The sequence below is a fragment of the Haemorhous mexicanus genome, chromosome 3 (genome assembly GCF_027477595.1).
Source record: "Haemorhous mexicanus isolate bHaeMex1 chromosome 3, bHaeMex1.pri, whole genome shotgun sequence".
NCBI classification, from domain to species: Eukaryota; Metazoa; Chordata; class Aves; order Passeriformes; family Fringillidae; genus Haemorhous; species Haemorhous mexicanus.
Genome location: NC_082343.1, coordinates 102,844,650 through 102,871,704, shown reverse-complemented (window position 1 = coordinate 102,871,704; position 27,055 = coordinate 102,844,650). Strand labels below are relative to the sequence as shown.

At 44.6% G+C, this 27,055-nt stretch overlaps 2 protein-coding genes across 3 annotated transcripts in view; one reads left to right on the top strand and one right to left on the bottom strand.

The window, feature by feature from the left end:
* Positions 1 to 19,240, top strand: part of ADAM17 (ADAM metallopeptidase domain 17) — a 34,907-nt gene extending 15,667 nt beyond the window's left edge. The window contains exons 5-19 of one of the 2 annotated variants that reach the window (XM_059842851.1): positions 1,467 to 1,635; positions 2,180 to 2,310; positions 3,962 to 4,051; positions 5,108 to 5,221; positions 5,752 to 5,896; positions 6,443 to 6,531; positions 8,410 to 8,562; positions 9,364 to 9,563; positions 10,604 to 10,707; positions 11,374 to 11,508; positions 12,429 to 12,559; positions 13,563 to 13,641; positions 14,808 to 14,896; positions 15,544 to 15,600; positions 17,216 to 19,240. In XM_059842851.1, the coding sequence (XP_059698834.1) occupies positions 1,467 to 1,635; positions 2,180 to 2,310; positions 3,962 to 4,051; positions 5,108 to 5,221; positions 5,752 to 5,896; positions 6,443 to 6,531; positions 8,410 to 8,562; positions 9,364 to 9,563; positions 10,604 to 10,707; positions 11,374 to 11,508; positions 12,429 to 12,559; positions 13,563 to 13,641; positions 14,808 to 14,896; positions 15,544 to 15,600; positions 17,216 to 17,566 (2,037 nt within the window). In that variant the 3' untranslated portion in view covers positions 17,567 to 19,240. Of the gene's footprint in view, positions 1 to 1,423; positions 1,636 to 2,179; positions 2,311 to 3,961; positions 4,052 to 5,107; positions 5,222 to 5,751; positions 5,897 to 6,442; positions 6,532 to 8,409; positions 8,563 to 9,363; positions 9,564 to 10,603; positions 10,708 to 11,373; positions 11,509 to 12,428; positions 12,560 to 13,562; positions 13,642 to 14,807; positions 14,897 to 15,543; positions 15,601 to 17,215 lie in introns of both variants that reach the window. The other variant, XM_059842852.1, reaches the window with a different exon arrangement.
* Positions 19,241 to 20,883: 1,643 nt separating this feature from the next.
* Positions 20,884 to 26,607, bottom strand: IAH1 (isoamyl acetate hydrolyzing esterase 1 (putative)). Its single transcript, XM_059842856.1, has 6 exons — positions 26,460 to 26,607; positions 25,343 to 25,395; positions 24,747 to 24,895; positions 23,757 to 23,918; positions 21,894 to 22,012; positions 20,884 to 21,216 (listed from the first exon to the last, which is right to left on the bottom strand). The coding sequence occupies exons 1-6, from the start codon at positions 26,538 to 26,540 to the stop codon at positions 21,049 to 21,051; spliced, it is 732 nt and encodes a 243-aa protein (XP_059698839.1). The 5' UTR covers positions 26,541 to 26,607; the 3' UTR covers positions 20,884 to 21,048.
* Between the last annotated feature and the right edge of the window lie 448 nt (positions 26,608 to 27,055).

Here is a 27,055-nt window from a genome sequence, read left to right as displayed (position 1 = left end):
TGCAGTATATTCCCAGACACAAGCAGTATTTGAATGGCTGAATAACAGTAATTATGGCTGAGTGTTATATGGATATTGTAATTGTCTCCAAACCCAAAGATACACAGAATTATGGGTAAACCTGAAATATCTAGTCATGTTAAAGTATAAAAATGTGATCAAAATGCCAAAATCAATGTACTTGTGTTTTACATTGAGAACATACAGTGTCTGTTTGCTTGTGATGTAAAGCATTTTTGTGTTTGTGCTCAAGAGCAGTTGTGGGTGTGCCTTGTCTCTCTGTGCAGCCACACCCCCCCCCCCCCCCCCCCCCCCCAGTTTCTGGCTGGCTGTGTCTGTGCAGCTGGGGGCAGGCAGTGTGTGCAGCCTCTGCCCTGCTGCCTTGCTGGTGCTGTCCCCAGGTCAGCTTTGGCCACTATCAGCCCTGGGTGAGATGATTGCCATGTGCAGAGGGAGCAGGCCTGAGTCTGTTCCCCAAAGGCAGCATGGACAAAGCTGCTCTGCCATTTCCTGCTTCTGTTTTCAGGGTAGTTGGGTATGGTTTGGGAAGCCTGTGGGCCTTTGTGTAAACTGCTGGTGCTCTCACACCTTGCCTTAGTGTGTGAAACCTTCAGTTTTGTGCTGCAGACATGTGGCTACTGACATGGCACAACCTTCACATTCTGGGACCTTTTCACTTTTGTGAAGTGAAAGCACAGTGTGCTAAATGATGGCTGGCTGAAGTTGGAAGAGCCCTGCCTAAGGGCCAGAGGAGACCCAGAGCCAGGTGCACCATGTTGTAGGTGCAGGCAGTCTGTACTGCTTGGCTCTGGCCAAAGAGCTGACCCTGTCTGTGTCATATTTGGTGGTGTTGCTTTAGCTTTAATGTTCAGATAAAAATAGGACTTGTCAGTAAAGTAAAAAGATTATTTTTATGTATTTGCTATGGGAATTGGTGTCTTTCCTTCAGATTTCATGGTCTTCTTTGGTTTTGGAGAAACTTACATGCTTGTGAGTGACTTAGGTAGCTGTTGAACATCGGAGAGCCCACATTCTGCTGTGTGCTTAAAGGCTCTCTGTTACCTACCTCCTGCTGTGCTTCTGGTCAGTGCACTGGTTGGCAGTTAAAGATATCCTTCTGGCTCCATGCTCTTACAGAGGGGAGCAGAGGAACCTGAGAAGCCTCTTCAGCTTGGTCAGATTCTGAGGAGAAGAAAAATTCTCTCCTATGGCCTTTTCAGGTAGCTGCCCCTACTTTGTTAAGATGTTCTCAGACTTTTGGATTCCCATGTAGCATAAGAGAGTTGACTTCTGTTGGCTTTCTTGAGGATGTCATTTTATCAGTCGATTTGTTGCTGTGGGTGAAGTGCATTTGTGCATTTGTGTGTAGACAGAAAACTGTGGAGATACAATGGTGCACACATGAAGTTTTTTACTTATCTAGCCTTTGGATTCATTGTGTTCCTGACTTCTCCTTGTGCTGTCAGCCACTGTGGAGATTTGTAGATGATGTGGAAGATGAAAGACTGCTGGTCTACAGATCTGAAGATATCAAAGATTTCTCAAGGTTGCAGTCCCCCAAAGTGTGTGGTTATTTAAAGCTGAGCGAAGATGAGCTGCTGCCAAAAGGACTGGAAGACAGGAAACAAAATGAAGGTGAGTGTCCATACCTTGGGAGAGCAGCAAATTAGCTCTTTCAATTCGCTGTGGGCATGGAGGGGGGAAGCAGCACTCCTCATGCCTCTTTAAACAACTCTGTACTTCTGAGCACCGTGCAGCAGGACATGTTTGGCCTCTATGGTCACTCAGGGAATCTATCATGAGCTATGATGGGGTTTTGAGAGTTTTTGGTCCCACTTTCCTCTATTCTTTGCTGTGTCAGCAAAAGTTGGGGTAAGACTAGGAACAGGAGGAGGAGAGATGTTAAGGCTGTGGTGATGACCTTAAAAGCTCTATAGGTAAATCTGATGAATAACTCAGTTTCACTGCCGTGCATTCTTTTCCTTACAGTAAGTTTGAGGACTGTTAGGTAGACAAAATACAAGAATAGCTATTTAAAAAAAAAGCCCCAAACTAAAACTAAACATCCCTATTCTCCTCCCAGGAGCCCACCCACACTCAAATTCAGGTCTTGAATAAGGACAGTGGACTCAGCAGTGCGAGTAGTATTTGAGTGGTTTTTTTGAAATATTTACTTTAGGAAGCACCCATCGGAAGAAAAGAACCATTCCAGAGAACTCCAAAAACACGTGCAAGATGTTGGTAGTGGCAGACCATCGTTTCTTCAAGTACATGGGCCGTGGGGAAGAGAGCACCACTATAAACTACTTGGTAAGTAACACCATACAGCTTATACTGCTTTTGTACACATGGCTTTTACCTAGGAAAGTGCAAAATCATGCTTTAAAAATATTCTACAGTGAAGCTAATGTAGTTCAGTAGTCTTCATTTTGCTTTTAAATTTCACTTAAAAGCAAATTCCTTCCTGTCATATACTTCTGTTAGCTATGCTGTTTTCTGCCCAGGAACTTCTCTTCTCTCAGTCAGAGCTCTAGAGTCTCCTGGGTTTTGAAATCCACTGCAAATGCTCTGAGCATCTTTAAAGTTCCAGCATGTTTAATGAGCAGTTAAAGCAACTCATATAGATCTTCTTTTCCAGATTCTTTCAGGATTCTCTGTCCAGAACAATAAATTAGAAGCAGGCCCAGTAAACAACTTGTTTGGTTGTACGCTTGGTGGTGTGGATTAACCCCAGCAGGCAGCTCAGCCTCAGGCAGCCACTTGCTCTCTCCTCCCAGATGGAATGGGGAGAGAATCAGAAGGGTAAAGGTGAGATAACTTGTAGGTTGAGATAGAAACAGTTTAATAGCAAAAGCTGTTCACAGCAGCAAAGCAAAACAAGGGAATTAATTCACTGCTTCTCATCAGCAGGCAGGTGTTCAGCCGTCCTCAGGGAAGCAGGGCTCCAATCGTGTGTACCCATTACTGAGTGACCCAGCTGAAACACTGGGGTTGTCTATCTGACAGGTTTTTGTGAACTAAAACAAGGCCTTTCTCCCTTTCAGCAGAAGGGGAGAGTATGGGAGTTTGGGGACTGGAGACTGAAAAAATGAAAACAGTTTTGGAGGCCTGTTGTTCATCTAAAGTCTCTTTCTAAGCTTTACTCTTTGAAATGCTAATCACTGTTCCACTTTTGCTGGCTTTTTGACCTTCTGTCCCCAGAAATGCTTTTACATTCTCCAGGTGAGGGGGCCTCATTTGGTGTGTTTGCAGAAGTGCTCTTATCTCAGCATCTGACATGTGCTGAGGCTGACCCCTGCTGTGTTTCCTAGGTAGATGGGTACTGTTAACAACACAGTGATTGGAAAACTAAAGCATAAACTATTACTGAGTGGTTCTGAATGTCACTTCTCCTTCTCAGCAAGTTTGGTGGTTTATATTTAGTAGAAGGTGTTTTTTTAAGAGAACAGCTTGAAAAGGGAGGTATTGATTGTGAGCACTGACAAGAGACTTTCTGGAACTTTGTGCTTGAACCATAATGAGGAAAATAATAGGTTTTTGGCTGGGTGAGAGAAGCAAGCCTGGGGGGTCAGTTAAACTAGTTAAGCACTATGCTGAAACAAAGCAGTAAAAACAGCTCCCTGCTCTGCCCTTCACCTCAAAGAAATCTGGAAAATTAGTGTTTGAACAAAGTGTTTCCCAAAATGTCTTGTTCTTAATATTATTGCTATTCCACTACACAAACAAAAGTGATAAATGGAAAAGTTTGTGCTGCTTTTTTATGATGGAAAATTTTCAAGTATATTGGATAATACTGATCCAAAACTAACAGTACTTGGATCGAGGGAGTTTGTCTTGTTACCTTACAGGAGGTTCAATTTTAATTCAAGTGACTGTTTCTAGGTAAGTATGTATCAGTTTCTCTGCATGTCTTTTGCTCCTTGAAAGCTCACTTGGGTAACTTGTTTTCTCTTCCACACAGATTGAATTGATAGACAGAGTAGATGACATCTACCGAAACACTTCCTGGGACGATGGAACCTTCAATGGGTACGGCATACAGATAGAGCAGGTATTCACTGCACTCTGCAGAGGGCTTCCAAGTTAAAGGAACATGCTTTAAACAGCAGTGTTTCTGCTTATTTTGTCAGGGTTAGAGCTAAAGTAATAAAATCCTACATTATTAACTCCAACCAGGAGCACTCTGAAATTGCATCTTGCCCATGTTAATGAGCTGACACAATGCCTATTTTCAGTTCCTTGCAGTGTTTGAAATGTGAATTTTCAGGGAGATTTTTTCCATATTTATTCCTGATTCAAAAGTGCATTTTTCATCTGAATATTAGCAACTTTTGTTTCATTCAGACAAACTCATGCATTTATTTTATATATCTCTTGCTAGTTCTTGGTTTACAAAGCCTGAGTGGGCCTCAAACCCAGGTGAGAACAATCTTGCCTGAAGAGCTTTAATGACTCCCTTAGACATCATGCTAGTGTAGAGGCTTGTATTTGGACACAGGGAATGTTGTGACTTCAGTTTCTACAATGGTGTCTTGAAGTGCATGGAAATCTAGAAAACAGCATTAAAAACAGGAGGACTCCATCAGCTCAGTGTACTGCAAGAGCTGTGAGGGGGAAGATGGAGACTAATGGTACAAGCTAGCTGCCCCTTTGCTGGGAAAAGATCAGCAGGCATAAAAAAGGAGCATTACTTGGGCAGGGGAGGGGGTGGAGAAAACGATGAGCTAATTCTGGATTACTGGGAAAGTGGCAGTTCTTTAACCTGCATTTTGGTTAGCTAGAGCTCTGAAATTATTTGCAATTATTTATACTGGTTGTATTTGTCTGGGTTTTTTTTTTAATGGTAAAAGGCATCTCAAAGCAGAATTTTACAGTGAAAACTTCTGATGTTATCCTGTAAAAGGGTTACTTACAATGTAGTTATTGTAAGATTTAGTTGGTGTATTTAACTAGCAGAGACTGGTATGCTAATATTGGAATCATGCTGAGTCTGAATTTTTCTCCTTACAGATCTATTGGGATATTTAAAATTACATTGAAACCTTTTCTGTAGCTATAAAATTGACAAAAATTTCTGTTCATTGTTGTTGCCCTTTTTGACATGTAGATTATCATCCACAATGAGCCAAATCCTGTAAAACCTGGAGAAAAACATTATAATATGGCAAGAAGTTACCCAGATGATAAGAAAGATGCCTGGGATGTGAAAATGCTGCTAGAGGTAGGTTGTAACCCTTGAAAAATAGTGCCCCTTAACAGAAAATTGCTCATTCATATTGCTGCTCTGTAGCAATGGGTGAAAGTCCTCTGCTCCCTCTGCATGACGTTTAGATGTCACACAAAGTCAAACCAGCTGCTGTGCCCTGTAGCCCTTGGTAAAGGGCTCCCTTGCATAATTACAGAGCAGACTTCAATTAGTCTTATTAATGTGGTCTGAGTCAGGCAGTCCTGATATGTCTGGCCCTGAGACTGGCTGCCTTGTGACCTTCATCAAGTTATTGTACTTGGCTTTGTCCTCCCTGTGGAAAGGGAAAGTGAATAGACAAGTTATGTAAATGAATGTGTACAGGGTAGTTGGGCATTAGTTTAATTTCCTGCAGCTCTGCAGGACTGCTAAACAGCTGCTGTTTCTGACTTACCCAGATCTAGGATGTACCTGTCTGGCACATTAAATAAATATTATTATCTATAGACATCTAACAAGCACTGTAAGCTAACAGGGATCTGACTTTTTTTTTTTTTTTTTTTAAGCAATTTAGCTTTGATATTGCAGAGAAAGCAGCTCACGTATGCCTTGCTCATCTCTTCACATACCAAGATTTTGACATGGGAACGCTTGGACTGGCTTATGTTGGCTCTCCCAGACCTAACAGCCATGGTGGCATTTGTCCTAAAGGCAAGGCTTCTTTTTCTTCTCTCCCAGTTCTGGGTTGGAAGCTTGTTTTTGTTATTCATGTTTAATTCTTCTCTTCAACTTTCATGGAGTATGTTGTGTTATTTGCACACACTCTAGGGGCTGGTTTTTTACATAGAAGGGATGGATTTTTTTTTTTTTTTTGGCTGAAGCTGGGAAAAGGGGGAAGGATAAAAGTCACTAAACAAAGTTGCTAAGCTATCTGGTGTGACCAGGCTGTATAGAAAAAACCCTGTTCTAAGGGCTGCTTTGTGTGGGCACATCCTGCAGTGGTTCTGGAGTGGCAGATGCTGTTGTCTTGGAAATTTCTGCTGTTTTGCCTTTACTGCAATACATGAGCTGTTGGAGCTGTGATTGAAAGATTCCCAGCTCCAAAAACTGGCAGGGTCTCACCAGTGAGCCTGTGAGAGCAATAAAGCTGTAAAGCTCTTCATTTCCCCAGACAAGTATCCCTCTCTTCCCAAAAGTATCCTGAAACTCAAGAAAAATGTTTCTCAATTTTTATTTGTTTATTTCTCACTCTTTCAGCTTATTACAGTCAAATTGTAAAGAAGGATATCTATCTGAACAGTGGCTTGACCAGCACGAAGAACTATGGGAAGACCATCCTCACAAAGGTAGAAGAGTATTCTCCTCATATGTGTGTGCTGGTGATGTGTGCAATGGGATTGTGACAAGCTCCTGTGCTCTCTCAGAAAAGAGCTGCTGGCTTTCCACTTGAGTGAGATCTCTGAGGACAAGGATATAGATCATAAAACAAAAATCATCTTTTTTGTTGTAGCTGACAAGGGGAGACAGGACTGAATGGAACTGAAAATTGAACTCACTGTGAAACAGGAACAGAAGCAGCTAGTGTCTCATAGGAGCTGTAGTTTCCTAGATATAAACAGGCTTTTGATCTCTAAAGATGAATTTAAATGTGTTTTGTTTTAACAAAAAATCACCAAACAAACAACAAAACTCTTAGCAAAACAAACCCTCAAACAGAAAAAGCAGGCAAAGTAGGAGGTTTGGTTTGAGCCTTTTAATGAAATTCCTCCACCTGATTTTTGTGTGTCCTGAGAAACTAGAGCAGAGAGCAGTGTAGTAGACAGAGCTTATTAGTGCTAATACTAAGCTTAATGTAAGTCGATGTTTCCTGGATTTTTTTCCATACTTTGAGATAGTAAATGCACAAAGGCCTGAATATGAACGTTGTCTCACTTGTAAAAACACCATAGTAGTGCCTATGTCTGCCTCTATTAAATCTTTGAGGTTAGGCATATTTCACTTTTGCTGACTTCTGCTGGCTTCTCAGCTGTGCTTTTCTGTAGCATGATTATAATAATAGGAATTTATAATTGATGTGTGGGCTAAAACTTGGCACAGAAACTGTCAAGAAGATAGGGAAAAAAGACAGTAAAGCTTTGTGTTAGAGGGATGTTGACAGAGAGCTCTAGCAATAGCTGTTGCCATGCTATTTGCATTTGTTCAATCTCCAGACTGGAGTTCTGCCTTAGATTACAAAGGAGGTTTAGTTTTCTCTCTTCCCCATGGTAGGCTTAGGGCTTGGGATGATGGTTCACATTGATTTCACAGGGAAAGTGCTACACGATTTCCACTTTGGTTTAAAAAAACCAAAACCAAAACAATCTCCTTAAAACTCTTCTCCAAATGAAACACAATGAAGCCCAGGAGGGATGCTTGGGCAGCTCTCCTGTCTCTGGCTCCCACATTGGCCATGCTTAGACACGGACTGGGGCAGCTCATGGCAGTGCTTGGTCCTTCCTGTGCCCACACAGCAGCTGCAGTGACAGTTTCTCTCCAGAACTGCCCAGTCTCCTTGTGGTTATCTTTATTTCTGTGTGAGTTTAATTTGTGGTTGTCACTTGTGAGCGTGACACCATCTGCTGGGGAAGGTGCCGTGGGAGGTGCGCAGCGAGTGGAGCCAGTTTGGGATCCTCAGCACAGGCAGGCGTGTCTCACATAAATGATGTCGGAAATCCATCCCTGTTGGGCCACAATTGTAGGTGCCTTTCCTAGAAATCTTGCTGTAGTGGAGTTTATTCAGCACTCCTAATGTCATTGTCCATTTAGAAGAAATAATTCTAATGGCAAGATATGTTAAACAAGAGATAGACTAATTGTAGTAGCTGGTGTTTGTTTGGATTGGGTTTTATTTTAACTTTTTATGCCTTTCAGCTACATAGAACAAATTTTCATATTTAAGTATCTGCATTGCCTTGCAAACAAGTTTGAATTGGTAGTCTAGGACAGTATTTTGCCTTTAACAGTGATTTAATGTTCAAATCTAGTCCTTGAACTTAACTTTGAAAAGGACCACAATTTTATTTACCTTAATTTTGCCGGAAAACCAGAAAAATGTTTGTAGGAAATCCCCTATCATCTTGGTGTATTTTAGTATTGCTGGCGGCCTAGAAGTAACTGGGATCTTCTGTCCTTTTCTGGTCAGACTAATTTTTTCCAACACTGTTTTTATCATGTTCAAAAAAAAGGAGGCTGACCTGGTTACAACACATGAACTTGGACATAACTTTGGAGCAGAGCATGATCCTGACAGTCTGCCAGAGTGTGCCCCCACTGAAGACCAGGGTGGGAAATATGTCATGTATCCTATTGCTGTCAGTGGGGATCATGAAAACAACAAGGTATGGCTGTTAATTTTGCATCAACACAAAAGTTTCTGCTATGGTCAGTGACCCTTTGCATGGCAAATCTGTTTAGTTAATGATTCCTGTAGTTTGAAGCCACCAGAATGTAATGGATTAGCCATAAGAAAACATTTGCATGCGGTTGGGTTCTCTGCAAGATAAGCTCATCTTTGTAATCTGGGTTTCTCTGGAGTTCATAGCATGGCAAGGTGCATTTTAATTAGTTGTTTGTAATTAGCTGTGGCCATATGCTGCTACAAGCAAGTCCCAGCAAGAGTCAAATCCAGCACCTTCAGTCCCACACAGCGTTGGGGTGGTCCATAGCTGCTGTTGGAGAAGGGCTGCCAGGTGCCACAGCCGTGGTGGAAGCTTGCCCTGGCACTGTGGGGTTGGCATTGTGCCTGCTCTGCAGATGAAACCCAGATGAGCAGGGGATACTTGGCCTGCAGTCTGCCCTGCCCTGTGCCCAGCCCCTCTGCCCAGAGGCAGCGCAGTCTGTGCCTCATGTGCAGCTTCACATCCCGTCCTGGGGCTGCCGAAGCCGTGGGAGAGCTGCAGTTGTCTCTGAGCCAGACTGCGTGGGGGAGTCCCTGCAGTGTGCAGCAGTGTCTGTTACTGACCCAGCTGTTACTTTCCCATCTTAAGTTCTTCCAGGGTATCAAACTGACAGTACAAAGGGAATAAATGCTTTCTGGAATGCCAGAGCTCAGAGACATGGGGAGGCTGTGGCTGCCATAGGTGCCAGTTGTTGACAGAAAGGTACACTCAGTGCTGCTTTTTTCCCCTGTGACTCTCTAGATGTTCTCAAGCTGCAGCAAAAAATCTATCCATAGGACCATAGAGGTCAAGGCCCAGGAGTGCTTCAAAGAGCGCAACAACAAAGTGTGTGGGAACTCCAGAGTGGATGAAGGCGAGGAATGTGATCCTGGCCTCTTGTACCAGCTGGCTGATCCCTGCTGCTCTGCAGACTGTAAACTGAAAGACGGTGCCAAGTGCAGGTAAGGGGAAATGAGCTGCAGCTTCTCTTTACACAGGAGAGAACGTTGGGTGGGCTGAAAACTCCTAAAGCCACCTGTAGTGTCATAGGCCCCTTTCCTGGCTTTAAGGCTGAATGAGTGAGCTCACAACAGTGAAAGATTTCTTGAAAGGCTTCTGTATGCATACATTAATTTTTATAGCATTCTGTTTGTTTTCCTGAGAAGTGTCAAGAGCCACATCCTTGCAAATTATTACCGCGTTGTCATTGTTATTACTGCCATTATTATTAAGCAAACTTAGGCAATCAAAAAGCATTTAAAAATTTCCTGTGCACACTTTCTGTGCAAATACAAGTTTTGTTTGTGTTGGAAGGAGGCTTTTTACACTGGTACATACTGGTAATTCCAAACTGCTGCAAAATGTGTTTGAGCAGACAACACAGTGACTGCATGAAATGACTCCTCTTTCTGCTGTTGCTTTTTGGGGTGTTCATGGCCTTGTTGCAATGCAGTTTCCAATCTTTTTTTTTTTTCCATAGTTCAGCTCTACACCATGTAAGATTAGAGAGTTTGTGCAATTCCTGTTGTTTAGCAAGAAAACCCATGCATTTGAATGAGTGTTTTTGTACTGAGGGCCTTCATGTATTAGATGAGAAAATGAAAGTAAAGACAATGCAGAATATACAAAGTAGGAAACCCTCAGAGCGAACAGAAGGGGGAGAAATGTTTGGGGAAGGAAAGGGTGAAAGATCTTGTCTTAAGTTGCACAGCAGGTTACAACAGGTTGATCCAAGTGCCTGAATAAATACAAGGGTCTCTCTGTTGTCTCTCAATATATTGTACTTTCTATGTGATTTGACCTTCAGTACATGAAGAGTGAGTATATATGTAGAAAGGTGGTTGTGGGAGGGGGCAGAGAGGACAAGGGTTGAATCAATGAGTCAGTCTCCAAGAAGTAGCTTTTTATTTCCTAAACATCTTTTTTATTTGGCTTTGTCACATTTGTACTTTTTTTTTTAAATTGGTTAATATTTATTTCTTTCATTTTGATCTTTCCCCAGTGACCGAAACAGTCCTTGCTGTAAAGGCTGCCAGTTTGAAAGTGCACAAAAGAAATGCCAGGAAGCCATAAATGCCACTTGTAAAGGAGAGTCTTTTTGCACTGGTAGGATGTGGTTCTGTCCCCTGTATGTCAGCTAGCCAAGTGCTTCAGGCTCGGTGTCCTGTTCAACCCACTTTCAGTCTAGTGCCCTTTAGTCATCCGGTACATGTAATTTTAGAGACCAGTTAAGCATCACAGTATGCTCCTATAATGAGTTTCATTGTAGTTCAAGAGTCACTTTGTGATTTATTGCCCAGAAGAACATAAAAAAGGTTGATTTTTAAAAAAATTTTTTGTTTCTTTCTCTTAAAAAAAAAAAAAGGCAAAACAGAATGTGTCCCTGGGAGGGAACAAGAATGAATTTTGCTTAGAAAAGGTGGAATTACTGCAGCTCTGCTTCACTTCCCCACTTGTTTACTTCTTCCTCATAGTTTTTCTTGGAGACAGGGAGTCAAGTCAGCGTGTGCTTTGCCGAGGGGGGCTCCAGGGTCTGCACCTACTGCTTGGTTGCCAGTGCCATTATGCCCGAGCTGTTGAAAGCCCCCAGAGCTTCTGCTGCCTCTCAGAGCAGCTGGCAGGCAGCCTGCAGTTGAAAGCCAAGAACAAGCTGTTGGGGTTTTCTTGGGCTAAGTCTGTATTTCCATTATTTTCCTTCTTTCTTCTGCACGCTTAGGTTCTCTGCCCTTTGCTCTAACACAGCCCTCCCACTCTGCTGACTTCCATCTGCAGGGAACAGCAGCGAGTGTCCCCCGCCAGGGAACGCTCCGGATGACACCGTGTGCGTGGACATGGGCAAGTGCAAGGACGGGGAGTGTGTCCCTTTCTGCGAGAGGGAGAGGAACCTGCGCTCGTGTGCCTGCAATGGTGGGTGACACAGTGAACTGAAAGGGGACCGGCACTGAAATTTGTGTTTCGTCTCTGCTCCTTGGAGAGTGCTGGCTTCACTGTGGGCTGAATTTGTGGTTTCTGGAAAAGTTTAAACTGTTGGGTTTTGTCAGCTGTTCTCTGTTTAAAAAGGGGATGTGAATGTCCTCTGTCTTCTGGTGGTTTGGGTTGAAGACATTAAGATGAGACTTAGGTTCTGACACTCCAGCTAAAGGAGAGGACACTCTCCTACCTTCCAGCTCTACCACAGATGGACAAGAAGGGATTGTAAGGGATTGTTGGCATTCCAGCCGACCTCTGGATCTGGCATCTGGCAGTGGAGTAGTGGCCTTCAGCAAGGGGTTAAAGAAAGATTTCAGAGAGATTAAAGTGCCTTGAGAATATAGAATGCCCATCTTAATTCTCCTGCTAACCTGCCTGTCATACACTTCTGCCAGTGATTTTTCCTGCTCCTTTGCTGTCCATTTTATCCCCTAAATGTGGGCAAGCAGCTGGGAGTAGGATGAAAACTTCACAGGGACAACACAAGGAACTGCTGTGAGCCCCCACCATTTGGGATGGAAGGCATAGCTGAGGAGGCAGGTGCCTAGAGGACTCAGAGCCCAAGAAATATTTATCTTTTTGGATGCACTTGGAACCTCTTCACTGGCCTGTTGATTCGTGCAGTTTTGGGGTATCAGCTTGGAAAACTTGGTCCCACTGTACCCCTTAATGTGTTGCACAGGGCATGTGATTGAGTTTTAGGCTTGATTGTCAGAGTGCCCAAAATTGGGCAGCTTGGCCCTGCTTTCCCTGTGGGGCAGCTGGTCAGGACTGTGCTCACCCAGGAGACACACAGGCTTGTGGGTTGCAGGTGACTCTCTGTGCTTCCAAGGAATGAGTTTGCTGCTCTATTTCAGAAACAGATAATTCCTGCAAGGTGTGCTGCCGGGACGAGCAGGACAGGTGCACGCCGTACGTGGATGCCAACGACCAGTTCCTGTTCCTGCGCAAGGGCAAGCCTTGCACTGTGGGCTTCTGTGACACAAATGTAAGTGTGCCCAGCTCTGCTCTGCTCGGGGTCTGAGTCCTTGGTGAGGAGGACTGTGCTGGGGAAGAGAAGACAATGCTTGAGCCAGGGTAATGGGGTTTTAAGTACCTCTTCACAGGGTAACTATTAAAGGGTGTTGGAGGCTGTAGGTGTTGGAGTTCTGCAGAGACCCATGCAAGGGGAAGCTGTTACCTTCTGGAGCTGCTCATTACCCCCTCTGCTGCTCCCCACAGCTCAGCCAGGGACCCTGCTTAGCTCAGCAGCCTGGCACCCTGCACAAAGGCAGGGACTGAGCACTGCCGTAAGCTCGGCTGGGTTTGCAGCGCTTGCCTTTTAGCTGTTCCCGTTAGCCCAATTAGTTTTTATTCCAATAATTCACATCAGGGAGCAATCACATGGAAATCCAGCTGGCAGTATCTGAAAGGGGCAGTGAGCCTGTGGCAGGGACACTGGTGGGTTGCTGGCATTCAGTGGCCTTTATCATGGTACAGACCCCAGTGGCTGGAGCTGAACTGGGTGTCAGCAGAAGTGAATTTGGGAGGGCATGCCCCAGTCCTTCTGCTGGCAGAACTGGAAGGTCAAGGTTCTGCTGTGTTAAACCAGCACAGCCAAATCTGGGAGTGAGTTTGTCTGTAACCTTGGGCCCCTGAGAGCTGCAGCCTTCTTTGTGGATAATGGGAACTGAGGTTTCCAGTGATTAAATCTCTCCAGAAACATCAGTTTTATGTCCCCTAACGTGGGCCAAAGGTGGAGGGGATTTTGCACGTTTCAAACAATAAAATGATTTGATTCAGACCACAGTTGAATTGAAACTGGCTTGATAAAAATAAAGGCAGTAAAAATGGACTGCTGCTATTGGGCATGAGTGTAATTCTGTATTCAAATGTAAATGAAGTCATGCTGTGTCTGTAGTTCTCATTTCATTACTGTCACTGTACCTCCCTCTCCAAGAAGGCAGTACTCAATACTTGGGTAATATAAGATTATTTTGTTACTTTTGTAGGGCAAATGCGAGAAGCAAGTACAGGATGTGATTGAACGATTTTGGGATTTCATAGACCAACTCAGCATCAATACTTTTGGTAAGATACATAACCATATCCTTTGGGGATTTTTGAGTTCATGACATGAACCTCTAAAGCCTCAGGGGGAGTTAGCTTCCTGGATTTATTCACCATGTGCAAGGGTAGCTGTGCTTTTGATTTATCAAAGTATATTTTTGCCTGAAGTTTGACACTACTGATCTCTCCTTTTAAAGCTGAAAGGATGGGAGATTGTTTTGCATTTTTGTACTCCATTTTTTTCTAGGCATCTTCCAAGTTTGTGAAAGGGGTGATAGCTTCTTGTCTGAATACCAAGAACTAGGTCAATTAGAGAAAAGCAAATAACAGTCAGTCTCTTTAGAGGGCAGCTAGATTCAGCAGGGTATAAAGTAGGCCTCTCAGTGGGATGTAAATGTCAACAGAAAGGGAGGGGAACACTTCCTTTCTCTGTCATTTAAGAAAACCAGAGGTCACACACCTCAAGCTGTGCCTGTGCTGAGTCACTCCCTGTGACTGAGTGGGCCTCCTTGGTCTTAATCCCAGCTGTGCAACCCAAGCAGGTGTCACCTCACCCCAGGTGTCACCCCCAGTGTCTTGCTCTGTTACTGGCACCAGACAAAACCCGTGGTTAAGCTGGTGCTGTGCTATGAGCCCTAACTGTGTGTGCTCATGGCACCACTGCGCTTGCACAGTGCAGTTATCTGAGCTGCAGCTTTCAATCTCAAGTTTCAGGGACAAAAAATTGTTTCTTAGGTAACTGATAAAGCTATTTAGCCTGCTTGGATAGAGGCAGTTTTTAAATCTTTGACATCCAAATATTTTGTTTGTGGAGGCAGGTAGAGATCACATGACTGTTACATCAGAACGTGGTAATGGACTCGGCAATGTGTCTTGTTAAGTGGGAGAGGCAGCTTGGCTGGCTCAGTATAGGCTGTTCCAAAACAACCCATATTCAGTGTTACAGCCTCACAGCATTTCTCTTCAGAGAACAACAGAGAAAAACCTGTTGTTGTTAACATACTGGGTACAATTTTTTAAAATGTGTAATTTTATCTTTGCCTACTCCAAAGAAGGCAGCCTGTGCTTCTCTAAGCAATTCTGAGGCTTCACTTTCCTGAGCAGTGGCTGCAGAAGGGGGGATAGATGTGTGTGCTCATGAAACAGTATTTGATGGGTAACTGACAGATTTGAACTTGGTTCCACAGGGAAGTTCCTAGCGGATAATATAGTGGGCTCTGTGCTTGTCTTCTCCTTGCTGTTTTGGATTCCTCTCAGCATCCTTGTGCACTGTGTGGTGAGTAAGCTCTCTTTGAGATGACTGCTCTGTTGGATTTTGCTGTGAGAACACCCTTCATATGTGAAGTGGCAGATGGCTGTGGGAGAAATGATGGGAAGCTTTTAGCAAACCCTGGGGGGAAATCCAGCATATGTAAGTTTTATTGCTCTTTCAGTAGGCAAAACTCTTGCTAAACTCTGCCAGGCCCTGGCAGACCCAGTGCTCTCATGACTATTCCCTGGAGCCTTTCCCATTCTTTCCCAGGCAGATTTTCTTTCTCTGCCTTCTGAGTTCCACCCAAGTATAATTTTAGTATTTTTATCATTAAAAACAAAGTCTTCTAAAGCCCTGTGAAGAAAAGACACCCACATTTTGAGAGAAGACACAGAGTGGGAAGTGATCCTAGTTGATCTTGGGTGGATGGGTAAAGAGAGTCAGTGAGCTCATGGCCACTGGGAGTGTGGATATGTGATGTGCTGCCGGCAGCAATGTGGGCTTAGAGCAAAGGGATGCTGTGTCCACAAGCACTCCTGGGATGAATGGGAAGGCATGGGAAACAGGGGAAGGGAAGTAGGGGACCCCACAAACTGCTGAGTCCTTGCAGGAAAAAGGAGTCTTTGCCATAGGGAAATAACTTTGTTATTTTGTTGTGTGTTTTTCAATAGGACAAGAAATTGGACAAGCAGTATGAGGAGAACACAAAGTCCCTGTTTTGCCCCAGTGTAAGTTGCTATCTAAGTCTGAATTGGCAGAATGCTGTCCCATGTGTATTGGAAAACCTGAACCTCAGGTGTCTGCAAAATATTTACCAAAAGAGTAGTAAGGGAGAGCCCCAGAGCCCCATGCTGCAGAGGGATGAATCCATGAAAGGGGAAGCTGGTTTCTGAACTAGCCTCTGTTCCCTTACCAAGCATTGCAGCAGCATGGCAGGGTCTTATTCTTCCTTCCTGTAACAGCTGAGCCTTGTTGGCAGAGCCTGTGTGGTGCACCAGAGAGGGGCAGGAAGCCACTCTGCTCTGCAGAGCACAGCTTCACCTGTTTCCAGCATCCCCTCAGCACAGCCCACTGGGCAGCACCAGCCATAGGCTGCTAGGTCCCAGCCAAGTGGTCACTGAAGCATGAGGCTCAAAAATCTCTGCAAAATGCATGTCTTTGCTGCAGAATGGCTGTTTGTAGGAGGTGGCTTCTAGCAGCCAGATGTGCTACAGCCTTCCAGTTGCTCAAGGGTCACATCAGCAGCACTTCTCACCTTGCAGATAATGAGCTGGGAGAGGGGAAGAGCAAAAAAGTGCCAAGATAAATTTTAATTACAGTCCAGCACGGGGCACCTTGTGACATAGAGGTTTGGGTATCCTTTCCTGTGCTTTGACAATCCAGTTCCTCTTAAGAACTAAAATACTCAGTTAAGGAAAAGCTGTTCCGTTAGGGGAGGGGGAAAAAAGCCTTGCAGAGCTCTTCCTTGTACAACCATTGGAAGAAGCATAGTGAAGTCAGAGACTACTGAGGCAGAGTGCCTCTGTCATCTACTGTGACAGAACTGAGGTGATCTTAGTTTGAGTGCTCCATAGCTGTGACATGAGAAAGGTTATCTTAGTGCTTCTTACCTGCATTCAATTGAGAAAATCCCAGAGGCAGGAGAGAGAGCACAGGTATAGCCAACGTCCTCCATGCACCAGCAACAGTTTAACAAACAGAGTTTGTGTCTTTTGAATCTGCTGAGGATGGAGAGTTGGGAAATGATAGCAGGTAAACATCTCATTCTTCCCACTATTAGCATTTGCTGAGGTCCTTGGGGAATTTTTATGCTTAGAGATATCTAGATATTTTCCAAACCATGCTGAAATAGTAGCAGACATCAATGGACTTGAACTTAATCTGGGTTGAGTTACGATGACAGTGATCCCTGCAGTGTTTGACCTTGTGTTCAGTGGAGTTCTTGTACATGAGACCATGAACTCTCCAAGTTGGAGGACTGGAATAAGCTGTACCTTGGACTGTTTCCCTACACTGAGCTCTGTGCCATGTAGCTTGACCCTGCATTTCCAGTCCTAGGCTTTGCCAAAGCAGTTTGGGCCCCAGGAAGGAAGGGCTGACTCACCAGCTCTTCCCAGTGAGGCTGTCACCTGTGGTGCTTTATACAGAGGAGGAAGCAGAGACAGAAGAGCCTTTCTGCCTTTAGGGAGTGGCTCGGAGGACATGGCAGGCTTTAAGCTGTTTTCCCAGGAGTGCAGCCGCTCCTCAGAACGTGCCTCCTCCCTTAGAAAAATGCTGCAGAAACCGAACCCTGGACTCGCTGTTGGTTGCGTTGCCAGTGACATGGCCGCTTGTGTCTTGCAGAACGTGGAGATGCTCAGCAGCCTGGACTCGGCCTCCGTGCGCATCATCAAGCCGTTCCCCGCGGCGCCGGCCGCCAGCCGGCACCAGCCGCTGCAGCCGCTGGCACCCGCGCCCGCCGCGCCCGCGCCGCCCAAGCAGGAGCACCAGCGCATGGACACCATCCAGGAGGACCCCAGCACCGACTCGCACATCGACGAGGACGCCTTTGAGAAGGACCCTTTCCCAAACAGCAGCTCTGCCGCCAAATCTTTTGAGGACTTGACAGACCACCCTGTCATTAGGAGTGAGAAAGCCTCATCCTTCAAACTGCAGCGCCAGAACCGCGTGGACAGCAAAGAAACAGAGTGCTAGTGTCCTGCTGCCTTCTAAATGTATGACTCGTGTCTGCAAAACAAGGATCTGAAACCATTTCATTTCTATAAATATAAATATATGTATATATATTTTTGTGAGGGAGTGGGAGAATAAGGAAGTGACCTACTGCAGATGCTGGTCATGTGTATGACCTTCCTTAAACTACATTTATTAGAGCATTATATCTTTTAAAAAGGAAAATCCAAACTAGAACTGGCTTGTTTTTGAAGCTTTTTGGATTTGTTTTTCTACTTCCTTGACCTTTAACATTTCCTTCAACCTGTGGTGCAAAACCAAATATCCTGATGGATATTGGATTGTGTATATCGGCCTTTTTTTATAATTTAATATTTTGTAGTCTGACAGCACTGATAGACAAAATTAAGGGGCTTTTAAAACCAAAATGAACTCTGCAGTATGTTCCATACTAGAGTAGATAATTTAGCAGTTTAAGGTACATGTAACCAAAAGCCTAAGCAAATGCCTTGAGAAGAGAAAGAGTAATGAAATAGGTAAAAATACAGTCTCGCAGCATTCAGCAAAATACATAATCAGAATAAAGAAACTTAAAATGCCCAGCTTCTGTATAAATAAAAGGATCATAGAGGCTGTTACACTGTACACAGTGCACGAGAAATGCTTCTCTAGCATGAAACTCTTCTGCCTCAGTGGTGAGGCTGTCTTGTCTTGGTGGCTTTTGTTGGGAGCTTCCTTCTCTGCCCTAAGGTTTGTGTATTGCAGGTGTCTGCTTGGAGAAAGAAGTGTAAAGGAAGAAATCATTTATGCAGATGACTTTTTAAACTGCTGTTTACAGCAGTTTTGGTGCAGAAATGTTTCTCCAAATGTTATGTTAAAACAGGCAACACTATTGTTGAAATTTTCAGATTACTGAGCTCAGTTTTCTGTGGTCTCTGTGGCCTTTGGCAGTTCCTACTGCATGAATGATGGGGAAAAAAATCACTCCATTGCAGGGGAGGTATTTGTTTAAAAACAATTGTGAATTTAATAAAGAAATAAACCTTTGTTAAAACTTGCAGGGTAAGTATAAGGAGGATATTTTGTGAATACAGATACTCACACAGGTAGTAAAACATGGTATTAACAGCTGATAATTGGATGGTGTCTTCTGTACACCTGGAGATGTGTCAGGTGAGCTGGGACTGGCACATGAGCATTGTTTTAGCTTAGTAGCAGATGGACTGACACAGCAGAGTCACGGAGCAACAGTCCTGGTAGTACAGCAGCACCTTCATTCTGCAGCTGTTTCTCCCACAATAATCTGTTGATAAAGCTGACAGAACATGGCCAAGGGCAGAACCATTTAACTCTTACAAGCCTGGACTCAGACACAGGGACGTGGGGTTGTGGTGAGCCCATGTTTTTAAATGTTGAGGGAAAGGAACTGAACCTGTGCTGCAGCGTTGTGTGAGTGCTCCCTCTCCTCCACACCCAAGGATACTTGTTACATTAGTTACTTGAATGTGTGCCTTATGGTATTCCTATCTGACTAGCTATTACATTTTATATGCTGGTTTTGAACTTTGTTTGGGGTTGTTTATTATTTGTTCAGGTTTTCTTTTTTTGATTCAGTGCAAAGTACGCATGTGAGGAGTTAATTTAATTCCCAATAAAATAAAAGCTTTTTATATTAAAAAAAAATCGGTTAAACAAGAGTTGTTTCTATGCAGTCCTTTTCTAAAAGATCTCCCTTCTCTCATTGGCAAAGCCTGGGTTAAAAGTCTGGCATGCAGCCAGGCAGGAGCCAGGATTTCTGACTGCTTCTTTCTGAGCTCAGATGCTGCAGAGACTATGACTATGAGGGTCAGACAGACCTGGACTGTGAGGGCTGCCTGCTTCCTGGAGCTGGAATGCCATGTGTCCTGCAGATTATCATCAGTTCAGATAGTGTCAGTAAATGCCTGAGGGATGGGGGTGTGCTCAAATGCCTGTTCAGCCACCAAATCTGTGAGCACATGTTCTCAGCACAATGGTCTTTACATCCCAAGTGAAAACCATGCAGTGGCAGGTGCTTGGGAGCATGGAAACAGAGATTTGGAGCAGGCCTTGGAAATCACTGAATCCTTCCCCCAGCCTGATCTGTAGTCCAGAAACTGAAAACAGTACTTGCATGGTTTGTTCATAACATCTAAGGCAGGAAGATCCACAGCTTCCCACTAGGAACCCCTTCTGCTGTTCAGCCAGTATTTAAGCATTTATTACAGAAAGGATAGTCCAGTTTAATACTCATAAATATTTATATATCAAACTTGCTTCTGCTCTGGCTCCAGGCACTTGAAAACTACTTATGGTTCAGTTTATAACACTGTTACAAAGTAGATTACACATCTTGGCTAGCTTGTTTTGATTATTTAATGAATCAAAGGCAGTCTAATGGCACTGACAGTGCAGGACGGCATGAGAGCTTCTCATTACTCTCTCACCCCCACATAATAAGCAACCTGCTCCATGCCAACATAACTGTTAATACAGCCTAGAATTATGGAGGGGTTATATTTGCACTGATACACCATTTGATTTTTATGCACGGTTAATTGTATCCTCACTTTTGCTGCTATCTGGCTCAATCATTTCCCAAACCTTTTTTTTTTCCGTATTTGTTGAATTTCATTTAGGTTGCAGATAATGGGGATTTTTTTTTGTTTGTAAAGGCAATTTTGTAGTTTGTGTTCTCTTGGCCAAAACCTGCATAGTCTGCAGTACTTACATATTAGATGAGTTGTAAAATTATTTTAACAACTCACTTAAAAGGTCTTCTTAACTTGGCAAATGACATACAATGCAGCTTTGTCAGCAGAGATGCAGGTCTTTTCTAGTAGTTTCTCCAAGGTCATATTTCACCAGTTTTTTACTTCCCAAAGACATGCACTGGTCTGAAACCTGTGCCTATACAGAAGAGCTGGGTATAAAGAAGCTGATGCTGGTGCCAGAGTAAGTTAAATTTTAAAAGCCCTGCTCTAAACTACTCTCTATCAATACCAAAGCCACAGTAGAACTTAGGGAACTGCTGTATTACATCCAAATAAATGAATTTGGACTGACACTAACAGATCTTGACAAACTCCTCTTACTGCCTCTTATAAGCTCCTCTGAGTTCAAAGCAAGTAGATGGTATTAATCATAGTGCAGTCCCCAAAGCTCAGCAAGGCCAGGAACTGCTCGGGGCAGCCTCTATCCCTTGGCCACAGAACAGCTAAGAATCATTTTCCTCTGAGTCCTCCAAGGAAAGAGCTACTCATCCCCACAGCTATCCTGGCAACAGCAGCATGAAGAAAAACCACCTCAGGACACACCCAAGTGGTCTCACCTTTATTCTCCCACAGACCAAGAGAAGGAGATAGAGAAGAGCATTGTTGGGGACTCCCCAGTGCCATGCTCCCTGAGGACACAGTTTGCAGCACGTCTGCACAATGAGCTGGCTCTGTCAATCGTGGCTGTCCCGGCTCCTCCCTGCAGGGCTGTCACAGGAGACTGGCCTCGGGGTTCGTGTGGTCCACATCACGCCAGTAAGGAAGCAGAGAAGGCAGGGCAGACAGTTTGTTTTCCAGGCGTGACCAAAGCTGAGCTGCTAGAAAGCTGTTGCCTTTTGTTGATAAATGAAGACCATCCGACAAATAGGAAGAGAAATCCTAAAGTGAGGTTAAAACCATGTATAAGTGGATTTGCTAGCTGCAACGAGACAGCCTTTAGTAATTCTTCAAAGCCAGCTGGTAAACTGGTTTTATTTTTCACTGTTTATGTTAAAATGTTAAGAGAATGTTCTGATGGCCAAAATCACTGCTATTCATCAGTAAAAGATCATAGGATTAAGTGATGCAATAAAAAATCAACAGTCTACTGCATTGGGGAGAGCAGGGGAGAGAAAATGTTCAGGGTCCAAACTAGAGTTATCTGCTCACAGGAAGTCTGCAGTTTACCTATGGATGAGTTTGGGCATTTGGTCAGAAGCATCAGCAACACCCTTGTGCAGCCAGATCTGACCTTTAAATTAGCCCAGCACTGGACAAGAAACCTCCAGAGACCCCTTCCAACCTAAACTATTCCATGACTCAAGTTCAAGGAAAAGGCTATTTAGATACAATGTACTCAGGATATTTGCTAACCAAGCACCACGGCCAGGCTGTATACAGTTTTATTTCTCATTGCCAACTATGAAGCACTCTGGATTATTTTTTATCTTCCCTAAAATGTAATTTGGATGTACTTTGTAGCATTTCAGTGATAGTGCAGCACCACTGGTTCCTCTGTGCTAAGTGATGCATTTCACAATTTGTGACAGTTTCAGTTATTTCTGCTTTCATCGTACCTGATTCTTCTGCATCAAGCTCCAGAGGTCAAGCACGTCTGTGCCACACTCCCTGGCCACCTGCACGCAGGCCTGGGCGTACTGCCCCGTGGTGGCATTGCAGCGGTTCAGTTTGTCACCTGCCAAGCAGAAACAAGGACAACATCCAGCACTCGCCACTGATGCAGCACCATTTCAGTCTTCTGTGGCACACACCATCTGCATCAGGTGTTAAACCAGCAGACATGACCAATCACAAACTAAATCCAAAGCACAGCAATGTAAGTGGCTGGAAGCTACAGCTTGTGTGGTCTTTTTCTGGGCACCCTTTGGTTCCGAGTCACTTGAAAATGTCTCTTTTGAAGAAATGCATCAGCTTGAGAGAGAAGCAACAGCAACAAGCAGACATATAATTCTGCTGCTCACAGCTCTCACTTTCTGGCAAGCTTCAGGTGAAAGCAGTGCTTAGATTTAAAACTCTTCGTACACCTGCTAAGGCAGGTAAAACAGAGTTAAGTAAATGGAAATGTATTTACAAGTTGCCTTCTCCTTTTTATCTGACTGCACATGCAACTGCTCCTTGCAGTAGCCCTCTTGCTTCATCACACCTGGATGAATGCTCCTGTGAACATCACCATGCTCCTGCTTCCCATCTCTCCTTTGCTCTGGTATCTGACAAAACTAGGAACAGGCAGAAAACTTCTTGGTTCTGGAGGGGAGATGGTCTGATATTGCTGCTTATTGTGCCCACAATACTTCATTTGTGGTCCGTGATCTGAGATCACCCTGTCTTTTGTTCCATCCCTAGACAGTACTCTTTTACACACATGCTGGCAGATTCAATGCTGTAAATTCAAGTTTCCTCCCCTCCTACCCCATAAAAAGGACAGTTTTAAGAGGAAAATTGGTTAACATTACAAGTGCTCCTTGACAGCTGGGAGCCAGATAAACAGCATTTGATGTGTGCTCACATTGACATCACATCAAAGCCTCCTAATACAAAATCATACAAGAATGTTGTCTAATTTAATGCAGTTTAAACTTAGGGTCATCTTCAAAGCTTTACTACTTTGATTGAAAACATGACTCAGGATATGCAACAGCACCTAAATCATAGAAAACTGTGCCACAAAGGTACCAGCTCTGTATATCTCTGTAGTATGTATTTGTTTTTTTATAAATTTGCAAGAACCGGACAAGGTGTCCCAACAGAAAAGAGCACATACTCTCAGGAGGTAAAAACTGTCACTGCTGGAGTCAATGGGATTATGGCAATTTCCACCACCTCAGTAACATGAAGTAAGTGGTGCTATTATGTCTCTAATTTTAGAATTAGCTCAAATAACATCATGGGAAATAATTTAACTACCTCCTTCTTCTTTTTCAGGCACTTTTATTAGCATCTTTAGAATATGATATTCTCTGGTATTGTTTCTTTTAACTTTAAAATAAACCTGGCTGGGATATTACTGCTTATCCAAACAGATGTGAAATCTGCTGTACCCAGTAAAAACTTTTCTAAGGCCCACAATGCCAACATTTCTTCAATTATTTGTATTATTCTGGAGGCTGCTGGGACACGATGGAATCTGCCTAGGACATGCTGACAAACCCCATGTTCTTAGAGGGCAGCCACTTCTGTCAGTTCTGTGCATTAACACATCAATCAACACTTTGGAAAAGATGTTTGTAAGTACTTGGCAGTTACTCCATGAGCTTATCCAGAAGTTGTTTAGTAAAACAGCAGCCCCTTTCCAACTAGTCAGAGAACATGACTGCAATCTGGTACACACAAGAAGGAAACCACCTGACAACCTGGGATCTGTCACTTGACACTCCACCAGTAAAATGCAGAAATTCCACCCATCATCATCACTCCTTTACCTTTGGCAAGACATGCCTTTTCCCAAGCTGATTCCTGAAGAGGTGGCGGTGTAATCAAAATAATCTTGTCTGCAGTAATGTCTACTGACTTCAGGTACTGCACCATGCTCTTCAGGTTGGCGGCATACTCCTCCAAAGGAACGTGCTGCTTAGGGTTCAGCTCTGTCAGGGGTGGAGCACATGCATCAGTGGGGCTGAGCTCCCTGCAGGCTTCTTGCACAGCATAACAGCACTTTTACACAGTATGGCCATGGACATTCAGTTCCAGTATGCAGTTCCCCTCAATCATGGATTCGGGAGGTGTGGTAGGAAAATTCTGTTCCTCGAGACCCAAAGCAGACAAATCAAGAGTTTTAAGACAGCATTTCCAACAGGCAAATAAGGCACAGGCAAAAAAAACCCCAACAGTTGGGTTTTTTAAGATGCTTTTTTCACAACTTTGTATCAGAAAATATAATCACCTCAAACCTCGCTGGAACCAAAACCTGAGATTTCCAATATTCTTGGATGCAGAGAAAATTTTGGAAAGTCCCATGGACATACAGTCAGTCCTTCATGCACTGATGTTATCATTTTGATTAGACTCTGCATCCTGCTATGCTCATCTGAAAGAGAATTCAAATGCTACCTTCCCTCCTTTCCTCAGCCCATCTGCTGAGAACTCACCAGTCTCCTCTAAAGACAGAAGAAACAACTGGATGCCCAACTCCAATTTTAGGCAACTACTACAACTAAGTCTTGAGCCTTCTGAAATTTATTTTTCTAGTATTAAAACTTGGTGATAGGGAGAGAAATGGAAGGGACTGTATAGTTTAAATACAAATGAAATGACAGAAAACAAACCTCTGTACAAATGGAAAGAGAGTAATCAGTTCATAGAGAAGTAGCAGGAAAAGCCTATTCTGAAATGTTCTGCCTATTCTGCTAAACTGTAAAACTGTTCTAAGAGAACAGGTCACAGGGGAAAAAAAAAAAAGCAAGCTACTCTACCTTTTAAAGCACTGTCATTGGCTCCAAAGAAAATAGTAACTGCAGCAATACTGTCAGCACTAGTACTTTCAGTGATCAGTCTTGGAAGAATCAACTTAGCCCATCTGGTGTTGTACCCTGAGATCCCACGGTTCAAAACATCACATTTCCTGAAACAGAGACACATATCAAAAAGAACATCTCTTCTCTGTCCACCAAAACAAAACTTTGGAAGGTTTGAACCATTCTGTCAGGCCATCTGCCTCCATCCCTCTCAGGAAAAATGAGATGTCATGTGAGTTTTTAATGGGATCATGCTTTGAAAGTGCACACACAGGCTGCACACGTACTGTTTACCTGCTACACCGCGGAACCAGGACAACAATCTTGACAATCACTAAAGGATTTTTAATTTCCACTCAAGCTTTGAGTGGAAACACCCAATGAATATTTTCACCAGTTTTGGGCATGCTGCCCAGAAGACAGTTGCACTTCACTAAATAAATAAATGTCAATAAATAAACATGTTTTAAGTATTAACCACTGTTGATTTTCATTTAGAAAAGCTCCATGACTTTCTACAAGCTAGAACTTACTTTTGAAATTTAAGCTCTTACCTGACCAGTCTCTCAGCAAGGTATGCCCCCCAGCCATTTTCCTGGAAGGAGTACTGAAAATAAGGAAAATGGTTAGATCCTCACTGGAAGAACTTGTTCTCCAGAGATTAGCCCCACCACTGGCAGCTTCCCACCTGAAAGGCTTTTGTAGCTGGCCTCTGGCACTGCTGCTGGTGCATTTCCTCCCTCCCTGCCCTGTCCCTCTGAGGTCAAACACTCCTGGTTTTATCCAGGCACACCACTGGCCCCCGAGGCAATGCAGGGCTGGTACCTCTGGAGGGATGAACCCGTGGTCCCTTCAAAATCCAAACTGCCTGCTGTTGGACTGTAGTTTCATTTTGGCCAGCGAGGGTTTGCTGTGTTTGGAATATTTTCCTACTTTATTTCTAAGATCCTTTCATTCTGAAGAGCACCTCTCAAAAATCCTCCCTCTTCATAGAGTTGAGTTTAACACCCACCTCTTCCAGAAACAGAAAAACTAACTCCTTCCCTTTATTCCCATTACTGCACCATCCTCTCTGCTACAATTCTGCAGTGAGTCGGCTTAGACATCCATCTCCCATTAAAGATAAACCTGGTCTCCGGTTACTTTTTCATCAGAGCAGCTCCGTGACCCACCACACAACCCATGCAACAGAAGGCAGGGACCCAAAATCCACGCCAAGAAGCTGCTGCTGCCTCAGAGATGTTCACCAGGTGCAGTCACCTCAGTGGAGGAGCAGTCTCCGGCCTGGCGAGCTAGACGCGGGGAGCAGGGATGCCCCAGGAGCCGCCAGGGCAGGTACAGCTCCCTGCAGGCGGCACGGGCAGCACGCTGGGCCCCCCGCACGGAAAATGCCCCTGACACCGCAACATCCCAGCTACACCTTCACCTTCGCGCCTCTGGAACTCCTGGGAGACGGCCCCGAATCTCACATCGGCCCACCAGGCGCGAAGGCCCCGGCGCAGCCTCAGGGCGGCTCCGGGGGTGTGAGCGGGGCCGAGCGCGCTCCCGGCTGCGGCCGCCGGAGCTCAGACCAACGCCGGCATGCTGCCGGGCCCGGTGCGGGGAGCGGGCTGGCCGGGGAGCTCCAGGCGGGCATTGCGGGGCCAGGCCAGGCGGGCGGGCGGGCACTACCTCAGTGATGGAGTCTCCGAAGAGCAGGACGCGAGGCCAGCGCAGGAGCCGCCCGCGGGCTCCCGCCTCCGCCAGCGCCATGGCCGCGGCCGGACATCCGCCGGGAGCGGCGGCCTCGCCGCTTCCTCTGCAGCGGGAAACGGGGCGGGCCGGTGGAAGGCCCCGGCTACAAACCGAGTGCAGGTTCCAGCTCCTCTCAATCTTTTATGGCCTCTTTAAAAGGCTCAGTGGCGCGGCCCGGGCAGCCGCGAACCCACCCCTCACACCCCCCTCGTGCTGGCTGGAAGCGCTCCCGACGGAACGCGCCCCTTTTAACGGTCTTTATCTGTTTCAGAGAGAGACTTCCTTCTTAACAAAATGCAATTGCCTCATTTAAAAGACCTCACGTTGAGCCTGCTAACAACACAATTTGGGGAGGAAAGTGTCGTTAATTTTGCTAATCGTCCAACATTACTACTACGACGAAGATCATCGTTTGACAACTGCAGCTACCTCAGAGCATCAATGCCACTGTATTTGGAATTCTGCTCTGTGTCCTGCAGTATCTGATACCCCGTGTCCCTTCTCCCAGGCCCGGGTGGGCAGCGGCTTGGGGC